Source organism: Chenopodium album, chromosome 7 (genome assembly GCF_948465745.1).
Source record: "Chenopodium album chromosome 7, dcCheAlbu1.1, whole genome shotgun sequence".
NCBI lineage: Eukaryota > Viridiplantae > Streptophyta > Magnoliopsida > Caryophyllales > Amaranthaceae > Chenopodium > Chenopodium album.
The window spans coordinates 70376743-70402572 of record NC_137840.1 but is presented as its reverse complement, the minus strand read 5'-3'; the positions used below and the strand labels follow the sequence as shown (position 1 = coordinate 70402572).

General features: G+C 36.2%; 4 protein-coding genes and 1 pseudogene across 4 annotated transcripts; 1 reads left to right on the top strand and 4 right to left on the bottom strand.

The window, feature by feature from the left end:
• The first annotated feature begins 1132 nt into the window (after positions 1 to 1132).
• Positions 1133 to 2773, top strand: LOC145638292 (aldehyde oxidase GLOX pseudogene; annotated as a pseudogene).
• A 2826-nt stretch (positions 2774 to 5599) lies between these two features.
• Positions 5600 to 6435, bottom strand: LOC145640606 (histone H3.3-like). The gene is made up of 4 exons (XM_081691859.1): positions 6364 to 6435; positions 6132 to 6208; positions 5861 to 5951; positions 5600 to 5770 (listed from the first exon to the last, which is right to left on the bottom strand). Exons 1-4 carry the CDS (start codon positions 6433 to 6435, stop codon positions 5600 to 5602), a joined length of 411 nt encoding a protein of 136 aa, XP_081547985.1.
• A 1725-nt stretch (positions 6436 to 8160) lies between these two features.
• LOC145638291 (histone H3.3-like) lies at positions 8161 to 9148 on the bottom strand. The gene is made up of 4 exons (XM_081689257.1): positions 9065 to 9148; positions 8908 to 8984; positions 8676 to 8766; positions 8161 to 8569 (listed from the first exon to the last, which is right to left on the bottom strand). The coding sequence occupies exons 1-4, from the start codon at positions 9134 to 9136 to the stop codon at positions 8399 to 8401; spliced, it is 411 nt and encodes a 136-aa protein (XP_081545383.1). The 5' UTR covers positions 9137 to 9148; the 3' UTR covers positions 8161 to 8398.
• Positions 9149 to 11207: 2059 nt separating this feature from the next.
• On the bottom strand, positions 11208 to 12108 carry LOC145638290 (histone H3.2-like). Its single transcript, XM_081689256.1, has 4 exons — positions 12025 to 12108; positions 11864 to 11934; positions 11518 to 11608; positions 11208 to 11378 (listed from the first exon to the last, which is right to left on the bottom strand). The coding sequence occupies exons 1-4, from the start codon at positions 12100 to 12102 to the stop codon at positions 11208 to 11210; spliced, it is 411 nt and encodes a 136-aa protein (XP_081545382.1). The 5' UTR covers positions 12103 to 12108.
• Positions 12109 to 13429: 1321 nt separating this feature from the next.
• Positions 13430 to 14790, bottom strand: LOC145638289 (histone H3.3). The gene is made up of 5 exons (XM_081689255.1): positions 14670 to 14790; positions 14454 to 14550; positions 14086 to 14162; positions 13906 to 13996; positions 13430 to 13815 (listed from the first exon to the last, which is right to left on the bottom strand). Exons 2-5 carry the CDS (start codon positions 14523 to 14525, stop codon positions 13645 to 13647), a joined length of 411 nt encoding a protein of 136 aa, XP_081545381.1. The 5' UTR covers positions 14526 to 14550; positions 14670 to 14790; the 3' UTR covers positions 13430 to 13644.
• Between the last annotated feature and the right edge of the window lie 11040 nt (positions 14791 to 25830).

The following is a 25830-nucleotide window of genomic DNA, read 5'->3' as shown; positions in this document are numbered from 1 at the left end:
ATAACCCTTGTAAAGTAAATTCGTTGGCAATACGCATCGAATCCCAAGTTTTGATAACGACATACAATCTTAGATTAGATTAGTAAATATGCACCCTTAGTAACGCATTGTTTAATTAGGTTTGATTACAAATTCCTCTTAATTCTTTACACAATCTATAAAAGGTACAGATCTAACCTATAAAATTACCATATTAAATTAATCTATGCGTTTAACTCCTTCTAAAGTTCTAAATCAATTAATTTTGTTAATTTTTCTTCTTCCTAGTTCATTCCTACTGTTATCTTATCTCTTTTCATGGTCAAATTGACGATGTGTAATATAATGTCACATTAGCATAAAACACTATCATTTGTGTAATGTTTAAGACGTTTAGCATTGTGTCAAACTTATACATCAAGGTCTATATTAGCTTATTTTCCTTTCTTTTTTCTTTTTTCTTCTATTTTATTATAACTACTATTGAGTTTTTCTTTGAGGGGATTGAACCCTAGCTTGATCTTAATTGTGTTGATTGAAAAATGCTTATGGCCCAAAGCTTAGACAATAAACACCAAAAACAATGTCCAATTTAATAAAGTTACCATTTATGAGAATCAAGAGTAAATAATACAGTAATAAATACAAAAATATTTGGGGTTACTTTTTCAATAAGATTAATATACTTGTCCTAATTTGTATTACGTGCTACTCACAGAATTAATTATATACCACGGTGGAAAAAAATAAATAAAAATAAAAATAAAAAGTATCAAAGTTTAATTAGCATTCGATTAGTTCCGCAGTCATAATCAAAAAATACGTCTTTAACATGTTACGTAAATGTAGTAGACTTTATTTACATTGCCAATTACATGCCCTTGGTAGTTGACTAGTTTGTGCCGCTTACTTGTGCAAGAAACAGTCATAATTGCAATTCCTCAAAGACAAAGCCCATAGTTTGTCTCCTCATCACATCAACTTCACAACATGTCTATATAATCCAACATAGTGTCCCCTCCTAATTCCTTTACAAAAATACAAATATTATCAACCAAAAAATTTGCTCATAGCTAGTTATAGATACTTCCTATAACCAAAACCACAAATAAAAAAATCAAGTATCATTTATATAAGTACATTATCCCGTTTCATGTCAATTATTCCCGTTTTCTTCCTCCTCCTCCTCCTCATCCTCTTCCCCCGCAGCATATATGCTGCGGGGGATGGCCAATGGCAGCTCCTACAAAAAAGTATCGGCATTTCTGCCATGCACATGCAACTCTTAAATGATGACCGTGTTTTAATTTTCGATAGGACCGACTTTGGCCCTTCTAATGTCTCACTTCCTAACGGTCTATGTCGTAAGAACCCTCATGACTTGGCCTTGAAGACCGATTGCACGGCTCACTCGGTTGAGTATGACTCTATTTCAAACACCTTCCGTCCCCTCAACGTGTTAACCGACACGTGGTGCTCCTCCGGAGCCACCCTCCCCAACGGTACACTTGTTCAAACCGGTGGTTACAACGATGGAGAGCGCGTTGTTAGAACTTTTCAACCATCTTGTGGCGTATGTGATTGGGTAGAACTTCCCAACAAACTACTAATCCGAAGATGGTACGCTACCAACCATATTTTGCCTGATGGTCGTATAATTGTCATAGGAGGTAGAAGAGCCTTCAATTATGAGTTTTATCCAAAAACAACACGTTCTACTTCTCAACTTTACAAGCTACCGTTTCTAGCACAAACTAATGTTCATAATGTGGAGAATAACTTGTACCCTTTTGTGTTTCTCCATGTAGATGGAAACTTGTTTATTTTTGCTAACAATCGAGCTATTTTGCTTAATTATGTTAAAAATGTTGTTGTTCGGACCTATCCAACTATCCCGGGTGGTGACCCGCGTAGCTACCCGAGCTCGGGGTCCGCGGTTCTTTTACCATTGAAGGATTTGGAGTTGGGGTTGAATGTGGAAGCGGAGGTGTTAATATGTGGGGGTGCACCACTAGGTTCATACTTGAAGGCACATTCGCGTCAGTTTTTGCCAGCTCTAAACACGTGTGCCAGAATTAAGATTAATGATCCTAATCCTATTTGGGCCATTGAGACTATGCCAATGGCTCGTGTCATGAGTGACATGGTGATCCTTCCCAACGAGGATATATTACTAATAAACGGGGCAGGATCAGGTAGTGCTGGGTGGGAGCTGGGTCGAGACCCTGTACTTAGCCCAGTAATCTATCACCCAAATAGTGTTTTGGGATCTAGATTCGAACTTCTTAACCAATCTCAAGTCCCAAGGATGTACCATTCAAGTGCAATTTTGTTACGCGATGGGAGAATTTTAGTGGGAGGGAGTAACCCACATAAGTTCAACAACTTCACCAATGTGCTATATCCTACCGAACTTAGCTTGGAGGCATTTTCACCCCCATATTTAGATCCCTCCAAAATTAAGTTACGACCCATTATTGTCACCCCAGCTTCTAGCTCTAAGATTCAATATGGAAAGCTCTTAGAGGTTAAGTTCATAATTACCGAGTTTATTGACCTAGATTCAATTAAGGTTACCATGATTAGTCCACCTTTTAACACACATTCCTTCTCAATGAGCCAAAGATTGTTGGTGCTAACCAATACAACGCCCGCAATGCGTATGGATTCGGGTCGATTTCAAGTCAATGTTAGAACACCCGGATCTATTAACATTGCTCCTCCGGGCTTTTATATGTTATTTGTGGTTCATCAAAGTGTTCCTAGCGTAGGCATTTGGGTTCAACTTATGTGATTAGGATTTTTTATTTTTTTTTCTTTTTTTTTGTTAACTCGATTGTTACATAGTAATTCTTCATAATTTTGTATAAAGCTACAAGAACAGAATTAAGATACAATGCCAAATTAACTTCTTTTTTTTTGTTTATATTTGTGAGATAGATCTCCCTAATACTTATTAGATGTACCAAGCAAGGTTTCATTGACTAAAGTTGTAGTACAAATTAAAAACAATTAACATGCAAGATGTGTTGATTTAATGGGGTATTTTTCCTTTATCTACCTAAAAAATACTTCATAGACGTACAATATAGTTGGTACAATATAGAAGTATATAGCACAAAATTATGCATGTGAATACATATTTTGGCGCATATGAACAAACAAGAAATTAGCAATCCCAAAATATGCTGCTTGCAATATTCATGACACATGTGAAGGTGACATTCATAAGCTCATACAAGGTCCTTCTTTCTTTCATGATATTATGAATTTATGATAACTTCAAAAGAAATGAATTCTTTTTTGAATATCTAGTATACAAATTCTATGAAAGATGAAGTATTAGTTATGACATTGTCACTTTACTTCTTTAAATTACACTATTCACACGACTAAATATTTTAATTTGAGGGCGCATTTTGTTTAGTTTTAATCGACTAATAATTGATACAATTTTGCATTTTAGACTCACTCTACATGGACTATTAGAGTTAGCCCGTGTCAAACTAGAGCTCTCAGGACAGTCCGTGAATTGAATCGTTAAGAAGCTAACAAAAAAGATTGGTTGTATTACCCGTGAATCAATGACATACAAAATCCAACTTATAAATTTGTTTTTATTTTATTGAGGGGAACTACTTGCTTTTGTACATAAAATTGTTTGACGTCTACGGTCTACCATATCGAGGAATGCACATATCATGAAACAATGCCGACCTGCCAGTCAAAAATGACAAATAATATCATAAATTGTTCATATTAGATCCAATCAAGATGCGGTCTCATTAAAAACTAACCAAACCCTACTAGTATAGACCCAACCCTATGCAAAAGTGATAAACCAAATTATAGAAGCATAGATATAATAGTTTAGACAAATTTATATTCAACTGACCGATGACCCAAATTAACACCTCTATACCAATAATCTTGATATATGCTTGGTAGAAGTATATGATTAAAAATAAAATTACAATGTTATGCCTCACCAGTCCCCACTTTATTATTGTACTAGTTTAGTTCAGTACGTTGCATAGCTTATATAGATATTATTTGATTAAAATAATTGTCAATATTGTTTATTCGAAAAAGTGTAATAATAATAATAATCTCATTAATTAATTATGAAAAAAGTGTTGTATTATGTAGTCTTAGAACTTAGGAATAAAAAAAATATAGGAAAAACAAATAATGATGTCCAAAATAGTTTGTTTTTACGGGAAAAAATTTTCGTAAGAAGTTGACATGGTCCATTAATGATATCAGGTCAGCATGTTTTATTATAGTTATAGTTAATAGGTGGTGAAAATTAAAATTGGACACGCCCGCTTAACTTAATAGCGAAAAACCATCACATAATCTAGTGGTCTTGCGATACACACTCTATAGTCCATATATAACTTCTCTCACGGTGAACAATTTACTACCTTCAATACTTTTTGATGCAGCAAAGAGGCATTTTTTATGAAATAAAAAATTCTATTGTTACAACTAAAAGGTACAGGAAGTACTCGTAGTATATACTTCGTATATGAAATACACCAAGCAATTTTTGACTTTATTTGAAAAGAACTCGTTGACTGGAAATATATTTTTATTTTTGAAATTTTGTTTTGGGGGAAATATGAAGATATCTACTGTCCGTAAATATTTAAAACATTTTGACATGGTATGTAACAACTAACAAGTTCACTTGCGTGATTGCGGGTAGAGATGATTTCAATAGAAAAGAAGTGAAGGGAGTGAGGAGAATTAAGAACTTAAGTGTACCCAAGTCCATCCTACTCATGGTACTACTATCAACCTACCAAGAAACAACTACCTAGTACCTACATTGCTACACAAGCTCAATAGAGATAAACGATGATACGAGGCTAATAAGGGGCAGCCAATTTTAGATAATAACTAGGTTAAGTTAACAAGTTTAGATAATTTCAAATAAGTTTGGATAGATACAATTAAGTTTAGACATATGAGTGAAAAGTATTTATGTATGTAATATCGAAAACAATTCTTTTCTTTGAATTGTTAATTTAAAATGTTGTATTGAAAACAATTCTTTTCGAAATTTGACCATATAAAATATTTAGTTTGTGGTTAATGTTCCAACTTCCAAGTAATCATAAAGGCCGGCATTTGGGTTGAAACCTGGATCTGAATTGATTTGTGTTGAATTGAAAATCAACCCCCTTTTTTTTTACACTTATGCACCAATTTTTACCATTTGTCTCATTTATACCAATTTGATAAAGAATTTAACCAGCAAAGTTACAAAGCCAATCATCTTAATTTTTTAACAAAAAGAAATTACTCATTAATCAAAACATAAGCACAAATAAAAAAAAAAACATCATAAATTACTATTAATCGAAACATTAGAAATTACTTCATTAAGTACTTCTTACAACCTAAATCATTTATGATTTATTCTAGATTACCCTAATTAAAAACCTATAAAAGATAACATTAAACTAGAAAGTACCTAATGTACCACATAATATTCTAACAGTTGATAATAAAGTTAAATACTATATTCACACCACACCAACTAAAACTTTTTTTTTTTTTTAATTATAAGCCCTCCCTAAAGCTGTCTATCATGCATCCATCCACGATCTTCTTAGAAACGCTCGCCGCGAATACGACGAGCCAACTGAACATCCTTGGGCATGATGGTAACCCTCTTAGCATGAATGGCGCACAAGTTAGTGTCCTCAAACAAAGCCACAAGGTATGCCTCGGCCGCCTCCTGGATTGCCAACACTGCGTGACTCTGGAACCTCAGTTCAACCTATTCATCATCCCAAGATAACAAACACCAAAACCCTAATCAGTTTCACATTATACTTTAATTACACCATTATTGTTCATCATATTTTACCTTGAAATCTTGAGCGATTTCGCGAACAAGACGTTGGAATGGGAGTTTACGGATCAAAAGCTCAGTACTCTTCTGGTACTTACGGATTTCACTGCATCATCACGAACAAAAATGATCAAAATTTAGAAATCATCTTTCATTATCAACATTAATGTAATATCAAAATAATTTAATTTTTTATTTATATTAATAATTACTACAACGTACCAAAAATATAAAAAACTAAAAATCAACAACATTAGTAAATAAAATTCAAGTAGAATAAAATTACCGAAGAGCAACAGTTCCAGGACGGTAACGATGAGGCCTCTTAACACCACCAGACCTAGGAACAGATTTTCTTGCAGCCTTCAATTCAAAAGAAAAAAACAAAATAATCATAAACGAGTAATGATCAATTACAAAGAACAAATAAAAAAAAAATCAAACAAGAATCAAGTAAAATTAATTGAGAAAACCCTAAAAATCAAAGATTATGATGTATGATGAATGAATGTATGTACCTTTTGAGCAAGTGTCTTCCTAGGAGCCTTACCACCAGTCGATTTACGTGCAGTTTGTTTAGTACGAGCCATTTCGATTCAAATTCAACACCAAAAGAACTTCAAACAAGTTTTTACAAAACAAATTAAACTCGTGATAAATTAAACTAAGAACAAATGAATAAACGAATCGTAAAATTATAGTCGAAATAAAAAGAAAATGGGAAGAATTAGAGGGAAGAGAGAAATTATTAATACCTAAAATCGGAGAATTAGGGTTGAAGAAAGAAAGAGGAAATTGAGAAATATTTGGTGCAGTTGAGAATGAGAATGCATGGGAGTATGGAGTTTGGGGGTTATTTATAGGAGACTGAAAAATGGAGGGGGGTAAGGCGGTTGGAGAAAGAGGCTGACGTGGCTATAGTAACTGTAATTTTTGACACGTCATTAATCCGAATAATTAAGTTAATTCTGATTACTGAGTTTTGATTGGTTGGTTTTATGGAAGACACGGATTAAGGTTTTTTTGTTGATGGTTTTGTGTTTCTTTTGTGGGTAGTGTCTATTTTCTTGGTTGAGTAAGGAGCAAGGTAACGGTTAGATATTGAATTTGGTTCGATTTCATTATGTTATATTGTAATGTTTCATTCAAATGATTATTATTATTTCATTCAATCGTAAAGTGACATGGTAATCAGTACCATTGAAGATTTAGATGGTGTGATCACCTCCATAACAAATAAAGTCTTCCGTTCGTGTGCCATGGTAATTATCTCTGATCAATCTATACCGTTCATAACAAATAAGATCATTACTTGCTTATGATTTCTCTAAAATAATAACATACTTCGTTGGGATAGAGATTCGTTGGCCAAATGGCCACCATAAATTAAACCACTAGGGCAGTCAAAGTTTGGGCGGCATTAGAGGAGAAAGGCGAAAGAAAGATGATCAGAATCCGCTCCAGCCATTGTTGATTCCAAGTTTCAACAGTGGCAGACGAATTACCATACAATCAACATTTGCCAACGAAACTTGAATTGTTGATCATCGATCTTAATTGAAAATAATCTTATACATACATCATACATGCTTAGTTGTCTTTACCATGTAATCAAACCTACCAATGATTGAGGTTATTTATTGAATTTTGACGGTTAAGATCGAAAGACCACTTATAATGCTACAAGAAATTAAATTTGTAGCCATTGAAAATTGATCAAAAAAAAAATTAAAATTAAATCAAAACAACGAGGTGCAATGTAGTAAGGTTTACTCATTACTCATTACTAGTAAGGTTTTTTTTTTTTTTTTTTTTTTTTTTTTTTTTTTGAAACAAGTATTTGCTTCTGTCTAATCCTAAGGCTTAGGATCAAAACCATCATGAAATGCAAATATTTGCAAAAAAATACAAAGTTGTACTAATTCCAACTCATTAATTTATATATATGAACATATATTTAGCCATGTACAATAAGAACTTTCAAACCTTACTACTAAGGTGTTATGAGTAAAAATTATATCATTACCATCACAACTTTTTGTCAATTTTCAAGGCAAATCTTAACTCAAATTTAACATCACACTTCCATTGTAAGTTTGTAACATTATTCCCGTAAAATTGAGAAAATCAGTCATTTATATTCATGTCAAACATTATTTAAACTTTTGCCCAATTAAATTAAGTTATTTAACCACCTAATAAAACAATCAATAAACATATATATAAAATCAAACAATAACGAACCAAACATCAAAATAGGAAGAATATTGCAAAAACAACTCAAAGTAATATATTCAGAATTCTTTACACTAAAAGCAATTTGATTGACTTAAATTGTTGAAAACAATCGTTCAAAACAATCACAGAGACTCCCTAATACAATCACAACAACATAAAATGCAAAAATTAATATCCAAAACATTATTCAACTAGCTATAACACATCCACTATCGAGTCTATCACTAACAGAACAACTCCTACAAAGTTGATTCAAAACATTACACTTAATTGCTAAACATTACATCGATCCTTTAGCTTGTTGAATCTTCATTCTTAAGCACGCTCGCCTCGAATACGACGAGCCAACTGAACATCCTTAGGCATGATGGTGACCCTCTTAGCATGAATGGCGCACAAATTAGTGTCCTCGAACAAGCCCACAATGTACGCCTCGGCCGCCTCCTGGAGTGCCAACACTGCGTGACTCTGGAACCTCAGATCATGCTATTATTCATCCAAGATAAAAACAACACAAAACCCTAATCAATTTCAATTAAACAATACTTACATCATTAAATTAAAATCAATAAAGTTGTTCAGTGTAATTTACCTTAAATTCTTGGGCGATTTCACGAACAAGACGCTGGAATGGGAGTTTACGGATCAAAAGCTCTGTACTCTTCTGGTACTTGCGAATCTGACTGTATTATCACCCAAAAAAAAAAAAAAAAAAAAAAAAAAAAAAATCGAAGAACAAACATTAAATTACTATTACGTAACAAATTAAATACTCTTAGAAAAAATCATCAAGATTAGTAATTCAAAAAATTAAGAAAAATTACCGAAGAGCGACAGTGCCGGGACGGTAACGATGAGGCTTCTTAACACCACCAGTCTCAGGAAGTGATTTTCTAGCAGCCTTGGAAATAATACAAAATAATCAATTAAAAATATCGATTTAAATCGGAAAAACCCTAGAAATTAAAGATTATGATGTACCTTTTGAGCAAGTTGCTTCCTAGGAGCCTTACCACCAGTAGATTTACGAGCAGTTTGCTTAGTACGAGCCATTTCGATTCGAATTCAACTGCGCAAAAGAATTTAAACAAGTTTTAAATCAATTAATTCAAGTTATAAAATGATAATTAACATTCAAAGTTAAGTAATCGATTAAGATTAAAGATTATTGTAATGATTCAACAATTACGAAAAAAAACAGAGCAAAATTCAAGTTTAATAAATCGAAGGAATAATAAAGAAACGAATCGGTTGTAGAATTCAATTTGAAGAACTAATTAACATTCGAAGTTAAATAATTGATTAAGATTAAAGATTATAGTGGTGATTCAACAATTACCAAAAAAACAGAGCAAAGTTCCAGAAAAAACAATTGAATGAAATTAAACAAATCGAAGAAGTAAAGAAAGAAATGGATTACCGAGGAGAGAGAAATTGAGCTGGAATTGAGGAATTAGGGTTTGGAATTACAGAGAAATGTTTGCTTGAGTTGAGAAATTCTGGTGTAAAATGTTGGGGGTATTTTGATATTTAAAGGGGGAGAGAGAATGATTTGAATTGGAAGAAAGAGCAAGAAGATGACGTGGACGTGGGTTTAACTGAATTGATGTGACACGTCAGTGATTCAAGGAATTAGAATATTCTGGATTTAATGGTGGTGGAATTGAGGATTGTTTGTTACGATTTGTGTTTCTTTTGTCTGGTTTTCTGTTAGTATGGTTGAGTGTGGAGGAAGTTAACGGTGTAACTGAAATGTTTGGGAACTGAATGTGTAGTTTTGGGCTGAGATGAGGTTTATTTTGTGAGACTCTTATCTTTTTGTTGTGTTTAAATGTACAAACCCAAGTAGTAATTGCTAATGATAAGAAAAAAACACTACAAATACTACTGATGTTATCGTGAATTAATTTAGATAATATCTCCTCATTTTAGGATCGTCTTAACTTGATCTTTGTTTTGACAATACTAGAACTTTGGAGCACTTTATAGTGATTACAATTCTTTAGTCATTCATTTGTTTGTAACTCTAAAATTAGACTTTTAACAAAGAAAAAAAAATGGAATTTAATGATAACATATACTATATAGTATCGAGTAAGGGCATAGTCACATTTACTGAACTTAATTGAATTGAACTGATTGGAGTTGAAATGAAATGAATTGAGATGAAATGAATAATTTATGAAGGAAAGAAATTAGGAGCTGAAGTGAACTGATTGGAACTGAACTGATTGGAGCTTAACTGAACTAACTGAATTGAAAATTAGGATAGAAATAAAAAATCATCAAAGAAAAAAACAAATAAGAAAAATACCAAACAACTACTACATTCTTAAAATTGACATTAATTAGCTAGGTCGATCATTTAAAATATCAAACGACTACTACATTCTTAAAATTGACATTAAAGAGTAAAGACATACGTAGTTCAAATAACAAACCTTTGAATTTCACTCGGTAAGACGGCCATTATAATTTCCTCTCTCCTTATAACTTTAGTACCTTACCCAAACTTCCCTTGTATATTGTTGCATACGAAATCAAATTAAACGAAGTAACCAGCCAACAAGTATGAATTAGGCAACAATACTACCTCTTTCTTTAAATGAGTGAAAATCGATTTTGAAATAATCAATTCAAGGCAACATTGTAACATTACTCCGGTAAATTAAAATTGAAAAAATCAGTCATTAAGTACTTGTATATATCAAACAATCTGTAAACTTCTTCTCAAGTTAACCACCTAAATCGATCAATTAATTAATAAAATCAATAAAAGTAAACATCAACGAACCAAACAACAAAATATATATTGCAAACACGATACAAAGTAATATATTCAGAATTCACTACACAAAGAAACAATTTTATTGAATTGTTCAAAACAAATGCAGACTTCCTAGCTAATACAATATTACAATATCAATAACATAAAATTCGAAAATTAATATCCAAAACATATACAACTAGCTACCTATACATCGAGTGTATATATGTATGTATGTACTTATGAATGTATATACACCACCACTAACAGAGCAACTACAAAGTTCAACACACCCTTATTATTGCCATCTCCTTAAATCTGCTAGACATTACATCTATCCTTGTTCAATCTTCATTCTTAAGCATGCTCGCCTCGAATACGACGAGCCAACTGCATATCCTCGAGCTTAATGGTGACCCTCTTAGCATGAATGGCGCACAAGTTAGTCTCTTCAAACAAACCCACTAGGTACAACTCGGCCGCCTCTTGTAGTGCCATCACTGCTTCACTCTGGAACCTCAGCTCAATCTGCTCATACCATAAACCACCAAAAAAAAAAAAAAAAAAAAAAAGCCCTAATTCAGAAATATTCCACAATTTAAATTTCAATTAATTCTGAATGATTAAATTCAAATTTCTGATTAAAAAAAATGTTAATGAATTTAACCTTAAATTGTTGGGCGATTTCACGAACAAGACGCTGGAAGGGAATTTTGCGGATCAATTTCTCAGTGCTTTTCTGATACTTGCGAATTTCACTACATAATCAAAATTGGATCATAATCAAAGTTGAATGAGTATATAACTACTGAATTCTTGAAATTATTAAATCAAAATAAATTCAAACATTTCTAAATTACTACAAATTTCAAGTTACATGCTAAAACCATCGTAATTTTTGAGCTAAAATTCCCAAAAAAAAAAAAAGAAAAAAGGAAAAAATAAAATTTAATGTCAAATCTAATGAAATTCTTGAAAAACAATGTAAAAGTTAATTAGAATCGGAAATATACCGAAGAGCGACAGTTCCAGGACGGAAACGACGACGTTTCTTCACTCTTCCTGAAATTGTTTCTCCTCCCCCCTACTCGTTGATTAAAAAAAAAAATAGATACAATGAAATAACTTAAACAAAATCGAGATTTATTTTCTTTAAAAAATATATATATATTACGGTGGCTAGAGCAGCAAGCTGCTTCCTGGGCGGCTTGCCACCGGTAGATCTACGAGCAGTTTGCTTAGTACGAGCCATTTCGAGTCGAATTCAACTACAACAACTGCACAAATTCCAGAAAATTAACAAGTTGTATATCAATTAATTGGTGTCATAGTATTCAAACTGAAAAACTCAAAGAAATGCAAATTTCCTAAGGAAAAAAAATAGAATGAAGTAAAGCAAATGAAATCTAATTGAAGGGCTAACAAAGAAATTAAAGAAAGAAATCGATTAAAAAACCACTCCTTAATGAATAAAATCTAAAGATTATCGTCGTAATTACCAAATGAGGAGAAGTGGAAATCAGAAATTAGGGTTCTAAAAAGACAGAGGCCAGGAATGTTTGGTGGAGTTGAGAAGCTCTCTGCATGGGAGTATAAAACAGGGGTGTTGAATTGGGGGAAAGTGCAACAAGATGACGTGGACGTGGTTGTTATAAGAAACTAATAACTGAATTCATGTGACACGTCAGTCATCCAAAGTAGAACATTTTGTTCTCAATTTTGATTGCTTGTTTACTTGATTATTTTTTTTACCATTTGTGTTTCTTTTCATCTTTTGGGTTGTTTATGAAGGAGCTCAATGTGGATTTTGAGCTGAGGTTTATTTTGTGAGACTTGTTGAGTTTCAAATTTCAATTACAAGTTCAATTAGTATGAGTAATTTTTAAATCCAAGAACAACACTTCAAATCTACATTAAGAATTTCACGATTGTGATTAAAGAACTTCATTAGTCATTCATTGGTTACTTGGAGTATTTAGGTTGTTGTTAGTTTTGAGGTTGCTTGGTTGTATCACTTGTATTGTACTCTCTCCGTCCCCAAAAGAACGACCCAATTGGGTTGATTTCACGGGTATTAAAAAACTTAATTAGTTAGTACAAATATATAGAAAATATAAATTAGCAATCATTTGCAACTAATATTTAGAGAGAGAAAGTCTTAGATGTAAGACAAAACCCTTGGTTTTTTTTCTTTATCTTATGCACTAATCTATGTCATACTTTATTAGCCATGGCACTTCTAAATGGAAGGTAAATAAAATCAGATTTCCTTCCTTTAATAGATGTTGGGAAAAACAAATGGATCATTCTTTTTGACATCAAAGCTTACTGCTTAGTAATTTGTACATACCACCCATACCCAGAGTAGCTTTAAGACTTTTAATGATTCAAGAACTACTCAACATTTGAATCAAATCAAACAATTAGGCCATCTTACTTAATCAATATCTAAACCATGTCACAAAATCGTTGAATAACCACAACAAAACATAGCATTAGATGAGATACGTAGTGAATAAATCAAACAACAAAACACAACAGCGCAAACAGAAAGAAAAGAGATGAATTCAGATGACAGATGCAATAACTAAAGCATTTCAATTGATTGATTCAAAACAAATCCGAAAACCATAAAACAAGTATCCAATATATTTCAAAACATATCACCCAAGTAGGTATAGAGTATATACACCACCACACCAACAGACCCACTAAATGCTGCTATATCTTTCTTTAACTTAAATCTATCAAACTCATCCTAAAAACTGCTACTCATCATCCTTCTTCAATCAACTTAAGCACGCTCGCCACGAATACGACGAGCTAATTGAATGTCCTTGGGCATGATGGTCACCCTCTTAGCGTGAATGGCGCACAAGTTGGTGTCCTCAAACAGACCCACAAGGTATGCCTCGGCCGCCTCCTGAAGTGCCAATACAGCATGACTCTGGAACCTCAGATCAGTCTGTTCATCATCAACAACACAAAACCCTAATCAGCAACAATTCCCAATAACACAAACAACAATTTTGATTAAATTGTAATTGATTTTTACCTTGAAATCTTGAGCGATTTCACGAACAAGACGCTGGAAGGGGAGTTTGCGGATCAAAAGCTCAGTACTCTTCTGGTATTTGCGAATTTCACTGATCATAAAAAAAATTCAAATAATTAGCACAATTGTAATTTGATTCAAATAATGATTGAAGATTAATTTTAAAAATTGAATATTTACCGAAGAGCGACAGTTCCAGGACGGTAACGATGAGGCTTCTTGACTCCTCCAGTAGTTGGAGCAGATTTTCTAGCAGCCTTCATTAACAAATTAATCAATTAGAATTAAACGAGATTAATCGAAATAAATTCTAATTCAAATAGAATTGAATCGAAAAAAATACCCCAAAATTTGAACAAATTGAATTGAATATTGAAACAAAAACCCCCAATTTCTTAATTGAATTGAATTTAAACAAACCCCAATTTCAAAGCAAAATATATTGAATCGAAAAAACCCCCAATTTATTTAACAAATAGAATTGAATCGAAAAAAACCCAAATAATTTGACGAGTTAATCAGAGGAAACCATTAGAAAGATGAAATACCTTGGTAGCAAGCTGCTTCCTGGGAGCCTTACCACCGGTAGATTTACGAGCAGTTTGCTTAGTACGAGCCATTGGAAATCAAATTCAATCGAAAAAACTGCAGAAAAAAACCCAGAAATTAATAAAAATTAGCCAAAAATCAAACAAACAAGATAATCAAATCAAAGAAATCAATCAGAACAAAAGAGATTGAGCAGAATAGAAGAGAGATTGTACCTGGAGATCGAGGATTAGGGTTTTTGAATCGAAGAGAAAGAAGCAGGAATTAATTAAATTGATTGGATGGTTTTTGGGAATTTGATATTGGGAGCCTATTTATAAGAGAGAGAGATAAATGGGTGCGGATTGGTAGGATATGAAGGGGGTGAAAGTGGGGGGCATGGACACGTAATCGTTACTGTCTATTTTGACACGTCATCGATCCTGTTGTTTGAGATACTGAGCTCTGATTGGTTGGTTTTATGGGTGAGTGGATTAGTAACATCTTTTGTGTTTCTTTTATCTGATTAATTAATAATTAAATAAATACGGAGTAATTATCTTTTGATTACTCTCTAGTAGGTCGGTAATTGTGAGATTGGTAAATGATTTACGTAATTGTATGGACCAAATTATGAACTTTGGGCCAGGTTCATTTTAAATTAATATTTCCAATTTACATCTCAATTGGATAGCCCATAGGCCCAAGTGTTTCGAATTAGCTAAAAGTACTCTTACATATACCATCTATGTTGCAAATCATATATTTTTCAACAAAGTTACAGTCGTAAATTATACATTCTTCATACCCTATTATATATCGATATGAATTACAACCTTATTCGATGAGAGGGTTTATTGATTTGTTATAATCGTGTAGAATTTTTTTGTGTTGATTTATCTGATTGTAATCAGAGGATTATCTTCATTTTAAATCATGCACAAATCTTTACCCATAAAACAATTTACATTATGAAAATGACGGATAGCTTGAGTGTTTGGAGTTTTCCTTCTGATTCCAGGAGACCCTGGGATTGATTTTCACCCCCTCCCCTATGCATTTCTAAACTCCTAAACAACTTGTACTATACTACGCTAAAAAAAATATATACATAAATAAATAATTGAACAAAGCCCACCACAGAGGCACTTACTGTAGACACCCATTTGTGTCTCCCCAAAACCAAACCCAATGATGAGTGTCTTTCACGTCGAATCATAATCGAATGAAGTAAAAGTGTGGAAAGTTTAGTGTTGCGGATAGTTTTAATTTCTTTTCTCTACTCTCTGTTTTTGAAAACCTATTTTAAGAAAACAGTCAATCTAGTTTTGTTGGTCCGTGATATGGGTCCAATAGTAGTGTAGTTGGATAGGGCATGAAAAGAGCTTTCCAACGATATATTATAAGCCCAATTCCGATGAATATTGAGGAAGTTATGGCCAAATTACTGAACTGAGCCTGGTTTGAGCCTTATATGCGGCCCAATGATCTAGAGGAGGGCCTAACATGGATTTATCATTCCTAATGCAATTAGGAATGGTTTTAGTCTTCTAGATTCTTCTAGAAGGTTCTTTTCATTCCTAATTTAATTAGCATTGATAAATTGACTTTTGTTGACTTTTTAGAGTTTTTATCAGAATAAAATAACGTTTTTGAGGAAAATACGATTTTATCCTCCACTACGGCAATTTCTATCTGATTTTAAGAAAACGCGTCAAAAACTTAGTCAGCGCCAAACGCCAGCATTAGTGCCCGACGCTACGCTTGGCGCCTGGCGCTAACGTCAGCGTTTGGCGCTAACCTGGTTTTACGCGTCAGAACTCTGTTTTGTTTTTTTATCTTTTTGGCTGATTTTCTCTATAAATAGTCTTCTAAAAAATTCGGTTTCATTCACCAATTCTCACCATTTCTCATCAAGATTCTCTTGATTACTCTCTCTCTCTCTCTCTCTCTCTCTCTCTCTTTTTTCTAAACTAGCCTTCTCTCAAATATAAAAAATTCGCATTCATTGGCACTAGACACACCTAGCCAAGTTCAAAGTTGTCTTCGCCCTAGACGTGAAAGGTTTAATTTTTGAGGGTTTGGTCCCAAATATCTATTTCAATTATTTAATTTAATTGTTGTTTATTATTTTCATTGAAGTTATTAACGTGTGTATTTTGTTATTAGAAAGAGGTACGAGGCATCCAAGTAAGTACTTTAATGGTTTTTATTGATGTTATTATATAGAGTTCATGCTTAGGTTGTTATTAGGATATTCCTAGTATCATGTCTAGGGTAACTTTAATATTAAATATGATCAAAAGTATGATGCCTTCCTAATATTTATGATTGTTAGTATCATGTTATGGCTAAATATATGATTTTTATTGCTTAGTGACATGTTAGGGTTTGTTATTAATCTTGTTAGTATCATGCCTAGGATCTTGTTATTATGCTTTAACATGATTATTATTATTATTATTATTATTATTATTATTATTATTATTATTATTATTATTATTATTATTATTATTATTATTATTATTATTGATGATTATTATGTTGCTTGATTTTTATTGTTATTGCTTGATCACACCTTTTATGCATGTTTAAAGGGAATTGGTATTGCTAATCACGATTAATAAGATAATTAATAATCTTGTTTATGGCTAATTTGATTATAATTCAAGTGATCGCCAATAATATTTTTGTTTGTGCATTAATGTTCAACCAACATAGATTAAACAGGTTTAGGGTTAATCCTATTGATTGTATGTTATTCAGAAAGCGCACATTAATACGATTAGAATAAAGTAGAGGCCTATTATTAGGGCAGGTTCAATCTCTTTTAGGTTGGATTTGTACCTTCATCCCCGAACTACCAGTCATGGTTCAAGACCTATTGGAGTTGACGATCTTATGGATCGTTAAGGGGTGTAACCTTCACCTCGTGAACGGTTTACAAGTTCCTAAAAAAACTTGTTGGCGACTCTTTTGCTATATCTTCTTTCCCTTTGGACGCCACCGTACTTTAGTGTATGATCACATTGGGGTTCAAGCTAGGGGTTAATGCTTGTAATATTCCCTACACTTACTAAATTCAAACTCACTATAAAGGATACAAAATACCTTCAAAAAGTGTTGTTTTGGGGTTTTTTTATACGTACCCGAATGGAGGGTGTGTACGTCCCTCGGGAGACAGATCTGTAATGCAACACTCGAACGACCCGATCACCTGCAAAACAACGGACCCCGGGGGGGCCGGAGGTCCGCCTCCGACGATCAAGTCAGTGACCGAAATAATGTATTTTAGAGAGAGAAAGTAGAGAAAAGGGAGAGTAAATATGGGGGGCATTTCCCTTGGAGAGAGAATTGGATCCCCTAAAACTAATGTAATAATCAGTATTTATAGAGCATTGGGATATGTGCCTCTTAGGTTATTTAACCTAAGTAGATTGGCTTCCCACCGTTTTACGGTTTCTAGGGTTGTGGACTTAGAGCCCATTTTCACCCTTCTATCATTAAGTGGCATGTGTCATGCTCTAATTGGCTCATTGAGCGCTGAGCTTGCGGACACGTGTCTAGGTGGCATTGGTCCACATATATAGGGGGTATTTTTACCCCCAAACATTAGCCCCTCGGAAGGGGTAATTTCTCTTTCAAGAGGAATTACTCCTTTCGAAATCAAGGCTTTATTTTCCGCTTGTTTAAAAGCTCTATGGGCGGCATATGTCTAGTTCAATAAAAGAGGGATTTGATTAACTTGGAAAATCTGATACCTTAAATGGTATGATATTTTCTAAGTTAATCAATCATAATAATGATTGCCGCCTGAACTACACAGATGACGACTTTTATTTCTTTTAGCCCCACTATGGTGGTCATATGACCTTTGGGAGATTTAGAATATTTTTGAGACGTTTGACATCCCATAAGGCAGGAGGCAAATGGCCGCCTGACTCTTCATAGGGCAGGAGGCAAATGGCCGCCTGACTCTTCATAGGGCAGGGGGCAAATGGCCGCCTGGGGGCAGGAGGCAAATGGCCGCCCAACTCTTCACAAGGCAGGAGGCAAATGGCCGCCTGGGGGCAGGAGGCAAATGGCCGCCTGACTCTTCACAGGGCAGGAGGCAAATGCCGCCTGGGGGGCAGGAGGCAAATGGCCGCCTAACTATTCACAAGGCTATGGCCGCCTGGGGGCAGGAGGCAAATGGCCGCCTGACTATTCACAGGGCAGGAGGCAGGAGGCAAATGGCCGCCTGACTATTCACAGGGCAGGAGGCAAATGGTCGCCTGACTATTTACAGGGCAGGAGGCAAATGGCCGCCTGGGGGGCAGGAGGCAAATGGCCGCCTGACTATTCACAGGGTAGGAGGCAAATGGCCGCCTGGGGGGGCAGGAGGCAAATGGCCGCCTGACTATTCACAGGGCAGGAGGCAAATGGCCGCCTGGGGGCAGGAGGCAAATGGCCGCCTGACTATTCACAGGGCAGGAGGCAAATGGCCGCCTAGGGTGCTTATAATCCAATTATACTTTCAATATCTTTCTACCCCATTGGGAGGACTTGTATAATTTCGGAAGGTAATCTAGGTTAGAACTTTGGTCGATCACCGGCTGATGTCTTTTGGACATCCGGTGTTCCGAAAACTTAGTCGTTCTTTAGACTGTTCTGGTCAGACGGCTATGAGTTGACCAATTTGGTCGTTCAATCTTTGTCGTCTGCATAGGTACGTAGAGCAAGCAAGTAGGCTGCTTTCTGCGACGATTGCACCCGGAGGGGTGTCGTCGGACGCCATTGTCCATGTTGGGACAAACGATTTTATGAAAAAAGCAACCATCCGGCCATTGGCCTCTGGTTTATGAAAAAAGCAACCATGGGGGGCAGGAGGCAAATGGCCGCCTGACTATTCACAGGGCAGGAGGCAAATGCCGCCTGGGGGGCAGGAGGCAAATGGCCGTCTAACTATTCACAAGGCAGGAGGCAAATGGCCGCCTGACTATTCACAGGGCAGGAGGCAAATGGCCGCTTGGGGGCAGGAGGCAAATGGTCGCCTGACTATTTACAGGGCAGGAGGCAAATGGCCGCCTGACTATTCACAGGGCAGGAGGCAAATGGCCGCCTGGGGGGCAGGAGGCAAATGGCCGCCTGACTATTCACAGGGTAGGAGGCAAATGGCCGCCTTGGGGGGCAGGAGGCAAATGGCCGCCTGACTATTCACAGGGCAGGAGGCAAATGGCCGCCTGGGGTGCTTGTAATCCAATTATACTTTCAATGTCTTTCTACCCCATTGGGAGGACTTGTATAATTTCGGAAGGTAATCTAGGTTAGAACTTTGGTCGATCACCGGTTGATGTCTTTTGGACATCCGGTGTTCCGAAAACTTAGTCGTTCTTTAGACTGTTCTGGTCAGACGGCTATGAGTTGACCAATTTGGTCGTTCAATCTTTGTCGTCTGCATAGGTACGTAGAGCAAGCAAGTAGGCTGCTCTCTGCGACGATTGCACCCGGAGGGGTGTCGTCGGACGCCATTGTCCATGTTGGGACAAACGATTTTATGAAAAAAGCAACCATCCGGCCATTGGCCTCTGGTCTAAGTTGAGACCGGCCGTATAGCCACTGAGCGGTTTTGTGCCTAGTTTAGTTATCTGGCCATTGGCCGCATGTCACTCAGACGTTGAAATCGCTACTAAGTTTCAAACTTAGTTTATTATCCGGCCATTGGCCTCACGTCACTTGGACGTTAGTTTAGCTACTAAGTTTCAAACTTAGTTTATTATCCGGCCATTGGCCTCACGTCACTTGGACGTTAATTTAGTAGCTACTAAGTTTTTAACTTAGTTTATTTTAATGCATCAACATTATTTAGAGGAGAGTAAGTCAATTGTTACCTCAAATATTCAATGCTTGATGCTTAACCCATGTAATTGGGTAGCTTAGCCCTTGAAGAACCTTGGAAGGCCGGCTGCCGAGCTTAACCGAATGCGAAAGGTGCTCGATACTTATGTCGCCTGCATTACAGTTGAGTAGGACTATGGATGCGTGCAGCTTTGAATTGCTTTGAAAGCTTAAGAATTGGAACCGGAGATATTGCAGGCTCCTTATTGTAGTGCCAGGCGGCATTTGTCATTTCATGTCGCTTGCCTTGAACTTAACTTGCCGCCTGTGCTAGCTTATACACTCTTGAACACAAGTTCTCGAAGGTTGGCCGACTTTGGGATGTCAAGCAACTGAGCTTGAAGAATGACTTTGATAACTGATTACACAGTCGGTTATTTTGCTTAATAGTGGTGAGCAAAGCAGGCCCGCAGCCGGGCTTTATTGAGGCACAAAGAAGCCACACAACCGGGCTTGGTTGAAGCACAAAGCAGCCCCACAGCCGGGCCTAATAGAGGCAAAAAGCAGCCCCACAGCCGGGCCTAATTGATGAACACATCCAACTTGGCATTAAAGCCGCTTGTGTGTAGCCGAGATTCAATACCGTTTGACCCTTGTATGGCAAGTAATATGCTACTCATGTATAATATATACTGAAGTAGTGCTGCATGCTTTCTTGCATTTTTTTTACAGAATGATTATAAAAACCTAACACATATAAGTCAACATGCGGCTCTTGTAAATTATTGGAAATATACTTGCCTTTTTCCACTAGAGTTGCATATACATAGAAAAAGGTAGAACATCAGTTAGGTAGGCGGCTTTCCCACTTTCTTCTTCCTTTAATAATGATTGAATAATGATAATGATGAGCAAAACAACCACATGTGTTGATAAACAAAGCCTCATGCGGCCCTCCAATTAAAGAAATAGTGGAGGGGCTTGATATGATAATGATATAATAATATTTATCATAATAATTATTTCCTTCCTTATACAATCATAATGATGATATGATAAGAAGAATAAAGCTTACAAGCTTTGCCATATTGGTACCTCTCGTACCATAACAAACGCATGCAGCCAATTAGACTTAGTGATGAATATAGCAGCCACGCAGCCGGCTTTAATTGGTGAGCAAAGCTCCCCTGTGCCGCCTCCATTACGGTTGCCGCCCCACATATTCTTCAGCAAATAGCTTGTACTTGCGGGGTGCCATATTCTCAAGGATGAATATGAGAGTAGCAGCTAATAATGATAATGATGATCAGAGCAGTCGGGTGTGTTGGTGAACAAAATAGCCCGTCATCAAGCTCAATGAGCTAATGGCACATCCAGACTTAATGAAGAATAAAGCACCCCTGCGGCTGGGTTTGAGTGTGAACCAAGCAGCCTACAGCTGGCTTAATAAAGGCACAAAGCAGCCCCAAAGCCACTTGACACCATATGCTCGAGGATTATTATGTAATGTTAGCCGCTTGAACAAAGCAGCCCCTACATCCGGCTTCATGGCCGTCTAACTTTAAGAGCTTTACACCCTCGTTAGCCGAATGTAGGAAGTGCGTGAGTACACTCTTGCCGCTTGTATTAGAGTAAGCTTGGACTCCTGACTAATGGAGAAGCTACTTGGCTGTATAATGCCGCTTGGCTACTCACACAAGGTGAGTTAACTTTCTCATCCTTCATGATCATCAGGGTACCAAGTGTCGGCTGCCTCAATAATCAAGTGCCGACTGCCGCATTGATAATACATCTTAAAATATCAATCATGCTTGAGAATTCAAGCAAGCTTTTAACCGTATGCATATTATTGTCATCCACGTGAATAACAAAAGACAAATTCAATCATTGGTAATGATTGAGTAATGATAGTGATGAACTCAATGGTGCCGCTTGATGATTGATTATAATTTTGCATGAAACCCAACTAACTTCACGCAATAAAGTTGCTTCATGAGCGGTACAGCCGGTAAAGAAGACCGATTTTGAATGAAAATGCGACCACAGACAGCCCCTACATACGGATATGGGTGATTAAATACCCTTGACAATCGAGCTCTCTTGCTAGCTCACATCATAGCCGTTTTTGAGTTTGAATAAAGCAACTCCTGCAGCCGGATTTTGTTGTCTACATCCCAGGCGGTTTGGAGTGCAAAAATTATAAATTGATTGGTTACGACCCAGCCGGTTTGGAGTCAGTTCAAGCTCAATGAGCCAATGCTTCATCCGGGTTAATAACATTGATGATTGTAACCGGCTTACCCTATTGATACTCATAGCCGTTTGCCTTGATATTACTACTTAGGCCAAGCATACACCAAACACTTCTTGCCGCTTGTTCAAGATTACAATCGAACGCAGGCGAGCTAACACCATTGATAATGCTGACCGGCTGATATGTTTGATGATGCTGACCGGCTGACACTATTAATAACAGCGATCGGCTGCCATGCTTGATAACCATTGATAATGCCGACCGGCTGATATATATATATATTTTATTTATTTATTATTATTTTTTTTGAATCATAATAATGATGAGTATTATATCTGCCATTGCAAGCTCACATCACAGCCGGCTTTGAGGTTGTTCAAAGCAACCGCTACAGCCGGGTTTGATTGGAGTCAGCCGCAGGTATCAATGAACAAAGCATCCCTTCATCAAGTTCAATGAGCCAAGGATACCTTCGGTCTTGAGAATGAACCAAGCAGCCCACAGCCGAGCTTAATAGAGGCATAAAGCAGCACTGCAAGCGGGCTTAATTGATTAGCAAAGTTGCCCTTACAGCCGGGATAAGTTGATGAGCAATTGAGCCATGGCAGCGGCTTAATTGAGGCACCGTTCATAGCTCTGACCGGCTGCCACCATTGACAATGACCACCGGCTGACACCATTGGAGCGAAGCTGCTCCGTGCCACCTGCATTACAGTTGTGTTGGGCTGACCATGGTTGTGTACCGCTTGTGTGCAAGCTCTCGGCACGATGCCTCGGCACGACCCAACTCGACATTCACTCTCTAAGGCCGGCTATATGCATTATGAAATTCGTGCGGCTGCTACAATAATAGTGGAGTTTGTGCAGCTGCTATATTAGTTGCAAGGCCGGTTGTATTAATCAGGCATCCACTTTCTAAGTGCCTCCTGACTACCATTTTATGTGGCGGCATTTTTGCTGCTTGGCCGCTTGTATGTTAACACAAGAAGGAAGCTTAAACTTGCTCTTACCTTTATAATTATAAAAGTAAGACTTTTATAATTATAATATAGGTACTATGAATATAAAATTGTGATTTAGTGGGCTTGCTGTTTGCTCTGGAAATGCAAACTCGTGTCTTACACCCATCAATGCCGCCTATATTAATCTCTTGAGTCAACTCAAGAGTAGAGTATGGAGTTTAACAAAATAAAACTTGATGGCTGTCAAAAATTTGGGAATGTTGAAATGCATGAGTACACTTGCCGCATGCATATACCCCACTAATTACAAGAGTTTTCTCTTGAAAATCAATTATATAATATTATGTATATAATAACACAATTGGTGTGATGTTGATAGTATCAAACTATCAATCAAAGATAGCATGAAGGCCGGCTGTATGATCCGGCTGGGTGGCCTGAGCATGCGGCCGGCTCATTAAATGAGTCGGATTAAAGTAGTAGAGTTGGCCAATTTAGCCGTCTCTCTCCTAATAAAATTTAGATTAAACGGCATTGCCCTTTAACCTTCAAATAGGCATGACTTAGTTTGACAGGCCTTTTTGGCCGCCTGACTCTCAACATTCAACCTCACGACGCCTGATGTACTTGACATCCGGCCTCATGATGCCTGCTGCCTCCCAAAGGAGGCTCCCCTCTTGAGTCGGCGATCCACTACCGTTGTGCCATTACAGATGTGTCTCCCCACAGACGGCGCCAAATGTTTTGGGGTTTTTTTATACGTACCCGAATGGAGGGTGTGTACGTCCCTCGGGAGACAGATCTGTAATGCAACACTCGAACGACCCGATCACCTGCAAAACAACGGACCCCGGGGGGGCCGGAGGTCCGCCTCCGACGATCAAGTCAGTGACCGAAATAATGTATTTTAGAGAGAGAAAGTAGAGAAAAGGGAGAGTAAATGTGGGGGGCATTGCCCTTGGAGAGAGAATTGGATCCCCTAAAACTAATGTAATAATCAGTATTTATAGAGCATTGGGATATGTGCCTCTTAGGTTATTTAACCTAAGTAGATTGGCTTCCCACCGTTTTACGGTTTCTAGGGTTGTGGACTTAGAGCCCATTTTCACCCTTCTATCATTGAGGGACATGTGTCATGCTCTAATTGGCTCATTGAGCGCTGAGCTTGCGGACACGTGTCTAGGTGGCATTGGTCCACATATATAGGGGGTATTTTTACCCCCAAACAAGTGTAGTTTTATCGAATGCAATAAAAAAAATATATATAAAAAAAAAACTATAGCCCAACTGTTTTGAATTAGCTTACTAGCTAAGAGTACTCTCTAAGGGTATGTTCTCTTACGTTGAAGTTCAGTTCAGTTCAGTTCAGTTCAGCTCCTAATTTCCTTCTCTTATAAAATATTCATTTCAGTTCAGTTCAGTTCAGTTCGGTTCAGTTCAGTTCAGTCAATGAGAACAGACCCTAATTCTCTATGTATCCATTTTTTTTAATCCCATTTGACATTTATGTCTCTAAAACGCATGTATCTCTATCTTTCATACGGAGTACATGGTAAAAAAAAATAATTTAAAACTATTGTAATAAAATATATAATACAAATCCAATAAGGCCCCGTTTACTTCACTTTTTTGCTGAATTGGAATTTTTTTTACTGGACTGATTTTATTTTATTTTTTGTTGAACTAAAATTATTTTTGTTGAACCTATTTTTTTTTATTTTTTTTTTGAACTGAAATTATTTTTGCTGAACTGAAATTATTTACACTGATTTTTTTGTTATATTTCTTCTTTAAAGTTACTGATTTTTACTAAATTGAACTTATTTTTACCGAACTGAAGTTATTTTTACTGAATATTATTTTTTTAAGGTAAAGTGAACAAGGCCTAAGATTGTACATGACTAAATTAACTCTTATATATCTTTGAGAATTTGAATTCAATATTATAAAAATTTGACCCAAATATTGGCCATAAGGCAATAATAGGGAGGGAAGGGTGTGGTTAGTACAACTTTATTCAATTAATTATATTAAAAAATTATTTAAAAATATATATATTGAAAATAGTCTTGTGTTTAAGGGCATGTTCAACAAAATACAGTTATGAAAGGTAGCTGTTAGCTGTGTAGGTAGCTGTTAGCTGTTAACAAGCTGTTAGTTGTAAAGATAGATAATTTAAGTATAAGGGCGTGTTCGATAAAATATAGCTATTAGATGTGAAGGTGGTTGTTACCTGTGTAAGTAGCTTTTAGTTGTCAACAAGCTATTAGCTGTGAATATAGATAATTAAGGTATGAGTGTTCGGTAAAGTAGTGATTCCCTAGCTGTTATATATAAAAATCAATAAGTATTTTATTTTTAAAA

Coding starts and splice junctions, on each gene's coding strand:
- LOC145640606 (XM_081691859.1), bottom strand. CDS start 6,435: ATGGCTCGTACTAAACAAACTGCACGTAAATCGACTGGTGGTAAGGCT. Junction 5,952..6,131: donor CCTGGAACTGTTGCTCTTCG/GTAATTTTATTC, acceptor GTGATGATGCAG/TGAAATCCGTAAGTACCAGA. Junction 5,771..5,860: donor AAATCGCTCAAGATTTCAAG/GTAAAATATGAT, acceptor GATGATGAATAG/GTTGAACTGAGGTTCCAGAG.
- LOC145638291 (XM_081689257.1), bottom strand. CDS start 9,136: ATGGCTCGTACTAAGCAAACTGCTCGTAAATCTACTGGTGGTAAGGCT. Junction 8,985..9,064: donor GGAAGCAACTTGCTCAAAAG/GTACATCATAAT, acceptor ATTATTTCCAAG/GCTGCTAGAAAATCACTTCC. Junction 8,767..8,907: donor CCCGGCACTGTCGCTCTTCG/GTAATTTTTCTT, acceptor GTGATAATACAG/TCAGATTCGCAAGTACCAGA.
- LOC145638290 (XM_081689256.1), bottom strand. CDS start 12,102: ATGGCTCGTACTAAGCAAACTGCTCGTAGATCTACCGGTGGCAAGCCG. Junction 11,609..11,863: donor CCTGGAACTGTCGCTCTTCG/GTATATTTCCGA, acceptor TTGATTATGTAG/TGAAATTCGCAAGTATCAGA. Junction 11,379..11,517: donor AAATCGCCCAACAATTTAAG/GTTAAATTCATT, acceptor TGGTATGAGCAG/ATTGAGCTGAGGTTCCAGAG.
- LOC145638289 (XM_081689255.1), bottom strand. CDS start 14,525: ATGGCTCGTACTAAGCAAACTGCTCGTAAATCTACCGGTGGTAAGGCT. Junction 13,997..14,085: donor CCTGGAACTGTCGCTCTTCG/GTAAATATTCAA, acceptor TTTTATGATCAG/TGAAATTCGCAAATACCAGA. Junction 13,816..13,905: donor AAATCGCTCAAGATTTCAAG/GTAAAAATCAAT, acceptor GATGATGAACAG/ACTGATCTGAGGTTCCAGAG.